The sequence below is a fragment of the Ciona intestinalis genome, unplaced genomic scaffold (assembly GCF_000224145.3).
Source record: "Ciona intestinalis unplaced genomic scaffold, KH HT000490.1, whole genome shotgun sequence".
Lineage (NCBI taxonomy): Eukaryota > Metazoa > Chordata > Ascidiacea > Phlebobranchia > Cionidae > Ciona > Ciona intestinalis.
This window is the reverse complement of record NW_004190811.1, coordinates 2,893-7,398: the sequence shown is the minus strand read 5'-3', so window position 1 is coordinate 7,398 and position 4,506 is coordinate 2,893. Positions and strand designations below refer to the sequence as shown.

The following is a 4,506-nucleotide window of genomic DNA, read 5'->3' as shown; positions in this document are numbered from 1 at the left end:
CTAGGCCGGGTATTAAGTAGGCCATGCACCAACCTAAAATTTGGACACTGTACTAACTAGACCCCAGCGGTACCGATTCTAAAATAAAAAATTTAAAATTCAAAAAAAATATTAATTATGAATATTAATATTAGTCATAAAAAAAATATTTATAGAATTTTCGCACGAACCAGCTTTAAATAGGTTATAGCGCTACGTAATAGCTACAAAATGAAACCTTTTTTTCTTCAAAAAAATGGGGGCTTAGGTTGAAATATAAAAAGTATGAGTCAAAATCTCAAATCATGTAAATATTAAATTTTCAAAATTTTTCGCGAAAATATAATTTACGCATACATCTATGTAGGTCACTAACATATCATTCCCATTAAAAAAATAATTAAATTTAATTTTTTTTTATTTATGAATATTATTATTCGTCATAAAAACATAATTATAGAATTTTCGCATGAACCAGCTTCGAATATGTTATAGCGCTACGTATTACATAAAAAATGAAACTTTAATTTTTTCAAAAAAATGCGGGCTTGGGTTCAGAATACAGACAAGTATGAGTCAAATATCTCAAATCATGTGAATATTAAATTTTCTAAAAATATTCGCGAAAATATAACTCACGCATACATCTATGTAGGTCACTAACATATCATTCCCATTAAAAAAATAATTAATTTAATTTTTTTTTATTTATGAATATTAATATTCGTCATAAAAACATAATTATAGAATTTTCGCATGAACCAGCTTCGAATATGTTATAGCGCTACGTAATACATAAAAAATGAAACTTTAATTTTTTCAAAAAAATGCGGGCTTGGGTTCAGAATACAGACAAGTATGAGTCAAATATCTCAAATCATGTGAATATTAAATTTTCTAAAAATATTCGCGAAAATATAACTTACGCATACATCTATGTTGGTCACTAACATATTATTCCCATTAAAAAAATAATAAATTTAATTTTTTTTTTAATTATGAATATTAATATTCGTCATAAAAACATGTTTATAGAAGACTCTTTATATGCAATTTCATGCCAGCTTGAAAATTAATTGTTTATATACTAATACACAGTTTACTGTTAATGGTTTAACGGTGAATGACATCAGCGCTGATCAATGGGAAAAGCATTGGAAAGTGGATAAAGATCAAATAAATGATGATGTTTTGCAAATACTAAAGATTCCATCTGGAAAGGTAAAAATCTAGCTTTAGTAGAAGGAAATATATTGTAGGTTCCTACAGATGTATAACATCGTGCAATATTTACTTTAGATCAAAGTTCTAAAGATCATTGGTGTGTGGATGACAGATTCAATGACACAAGCCCTTCTTCCTCATCTTGATGTGATGGATGAGCTTAGTTTATTTTCTGAGTTAAATGAAATGAACCTGAACCGCTGCATGGAAGATATATCCAGGAAAATATTGGATCGCCAAAACAAGGTATTTATTTTATTTTAGTACGAGATGACGTTTGAGATTATTAAACAATTGGTTTTATCCAATGCAATTAAAAATGTGTCTAAAACTATTCATAAGATACTAAATATTACAAAGGAGCTAAATTAAACTGCTCAATTTTGACAGATCATTATACGTCTGAGTGGTTCAGCATCAACTTACTGGAAACCATTGGTTCAATGTCTTGGTAAAATATCGGAGCTACAGCTTGACATGAGATACATTTCAAAAGAAGAGCTTCAGTTATTGAAAGAAGAGATTCAACAACTTCCTTGCCCGCAGGTTTAATTAATATTACATTTTTTAGTTTGTTATTGGTTCTTTAACACAGTAGGCCAAGTGACAAGATACTAACTAGGTACTACCAGCAAGTAATGTTTTAAAACCAGGCATAGCTCGAATCTGCCAAATTCAGTAGCGTAACTAGGGGTATGTTCGAGGGTGGTGACGCCTCACCATATTTTTTGAGAAATACAGTAGGCTACCTAGCCTTTAACACGTTCCGCTGCTATTACACTATATTATAACAATTAAGGTGTAAAAGCTAGGACTTATTTTTGATTAAGATTAACTGAATTTACTTCACAGGACTTTAACTTGAATGTAATAGAAGTTACTGCAGAGGAAAGTAGTGAAGGTTCATATTATCAAGACGAATATTATGACGAATATTATGATGAAGATTATGATTATTATTAGAAGTATTTCATACGAATTAAAACAAATCTTTTTCGGGTTACTGTAAATTCGACTTTTATGTAGCCTATTATTTATTCAGTTGACAGAATTGCAGAGGAATATGTTAAACACGCCTCTACATGTCAGTTAGCAATCCTACGTTGCAACTGAGCAAAAAAGGGCAATTAAGAGAACTTTCAAATTCCAAGTTGTTTTTTGATGATTCTTTTTGTTGTTTTCCAATCACTTGCCTCAAAACATAAATGTTACTTACCAATCTTTTTGTTGTTCCCTTTGGACAATCAGCTTCATTTCCTTACAATGCTTGTGTAGTGTCTGCTTGATATAACACCTAATTTTAGACAGATATATTTTTATGAACGGCAACCATCACAACTTTGTTGACAAGATAAAAAAAATAAAACCCTAAATCAAAGCCACCAGTAACATTTTAACGATGTACGCCCACCCTTCACGTTTTTCAATGCATTTTGGACTTTTCTGGTTCTTTAACACAGTAGGCCAAGAGTAGGCTTACTGCTACATAATTGCGGTATGTAGCATGCATAGATTTCATAGACATGCAAAATGCACTAAAGTAGTGACTAACTAAAAAGCTGTCCACGTTAGTTGAAAAATGCATCCAAAACTTTATTTCAGTGTTTGGCAACAGATTTTCTCGCGGCGCTCATTTTCCGGCCAATGTTTCCCAAATTAAAAATTCGAGAGAGAGTGGAAAAAAGGTCTGCCGAAGAGAAGGGTATAAAGTTTATTGCTGGGAAAAGTAAACACAAAGTTATATAACATTACATTCTACATCTACAAAACAGTTTTGTTCAACACATATTAATGAACAAGTTACTAGCTTTTCGCATTCTAGTGTGTGTGATTGGCATTATCCTTTCAATATACGCTTACTACGTGGAAGTGGCGAAAACCAACGACTTATCGTATGAAGCATTGTGTGATTTTAACGACGTCGTCAGCTGTTCTGCTGTGTTTTCCTCAAGGTAAACGTTTGTACTTATCAATTTTTAGAAATCAGAATTATATAATCCTTTTATACGTACTTGGATGCTAGTGAAGAATCCTCCCCACCTTATTTGCTAACCACCAACCTCTAACACTTTTCACCAGCCTATTCTGCTATGTACGGGAGGATTGTGCCCATGGTTTACTGTTTAATTAAAATATTGGATATATAACAAAAAGTTTGTAGACAAAGCACGTTTGTCTGCCATAATTTATAGAATAAGCTGTATTGCATCCAAAAATCCCTTCAAAAAAACAACTATTAAAAGCCTATTGTTGCCTATAGGTCCTAGGAATACTAAACACACATGTTGATACAGTGATGTCAGGTGAATTTAATGGACTATAAGACATATTACATCACTGTGTGATGAGAAATATTGTAATAATTAATAATAACCAATATTTAACCACAGGTATGGCAAGGGGTTTGGCCTCCTTGAATATCTAGTCGGTGAAAACCACTTTCTCAACCAACCCAACAGCTTATTTGGAATTGGATTTTTTTCAATTCAAACGTTGGGTAAGATAACAGACATTGTTAATCCCATATACATATTAACATATATTTGATATTCAGCCAAAAAAAATTATGTCAGTCAAATTATAAAGTATAATAAACACCCTTATGGTTTGTCTAAATTGTCAGCCATACAGAAAAACATACACCCTCAAATTTACATCCGTGGTAACTTGTAAGTGGGCTCGAGTTGTATGAAACAGAACACCGGTGGGCTGTGTTAGAACAACTGTAGTTGCCCCGCCACAAAAACAATTAGTTACTTCCATTTATTATGCAACATAACAATTATAAAATTAACCAAGATATTCCATTTATAGGAATATCTCCCATGAACAAGACATTCAATTATTTTCTTTACATTCTTACTGGGGGAGGGGTCGTCACTTCTATATATCTCGCTTGCATTTTAATATTTGTGTTAAAAGACTTTTGTGTTCTTTGTGTATCAACATATGTGTTAACGATCATTCTTCATTACTTAAATTATAAATTACTTCACCATAATGTCAACAGTCATAAAAAGATTAATTAATTAATCGTTTCAAAAAGACCTAATTCTGTAATTATAACAACGGTGTATTTGTATATTTTTACCATTCTTTCTGCGTAAATATCAATTCAAAGCCAACTTTTAAAGGCAGCAATTTGAAACTGATTTCGGTGGCTCTCAAAGGACTACTCATACCGCAATTTAATGTTTCATATTCCTCTGTTTTTGTGCAATAAAAATCAGCAATTTGTTTAGAATTTGAATTGGTAGTTGGTGGTGCAGTTTGACTGGTAAGAATTAATGTGGAGTAAATTAG

General features: G+C 31.7%; 2 protein-coding genes and 1 long non-coding RNA gene across 3 annotated transcripts; 2 read left to right on the top strand and 1 right to left on the bottom strand.

Annotated features, from left to right (window-relative positions):
- The first annotated feature begins 735 nt into the window (after positions 1 to 735).
- LOC100182634 lies at positions 736 to 2,585 on the top strand. The gene is made up of 4 exons (XM_002126082.4): positions 736 to 1,200; positions 1,279 to 1,449; positions 1,594 to 1,749; positions 2,056 to 2,585. The coding sequence occupies exons 1-4, from the start codon at positions 1,027 to 1,029 to the stop codon at positions 2,164 to 2,166; spliced, it is 612 nt and encodes a 203-aa protein (XP_002126118.3). The 5' UTR covers positions 736 to 1,026; the 3' UTR covers positions 2,167 to 2,585.
- On the bottom strand, positions 1,075 to 2,905 carry LOC113475439. The gene is made up of 4 exons (XR_003397197.1): positions 2,756 to 2,905; positions 2,420 to 2,497; positions 1,274 to 1,403; positions 1,075 to 1,192 (listed from the first exon to the last, which is right to left on the bottom strand). It is a non-coding gene; the product is annotated as an uncharacterized LOC113475439 (long non-coding RNA).
- A 53-nt stretch (positions 2,906 to 2,958) lies between these two features.
- vkor (vitamin K epoxide reductase) lies at positions 2,959 to 4,261 on the top strand. Its single transcript, NM_001079674.2, is given in 3 exon segments — positions 2,959 to 3,155; positions 3,594 to 3,700; positions 4,018 to 4,261. Coding segments are annotated over 3 exon segments (483 nt in total). The 5' UTR covers positions 2,959 to 2,994; the 3' UTR covers positions 4,233 to 4,261.
- Positions 4,262 to 4,506: the final 245 nt, after the last annotated feature.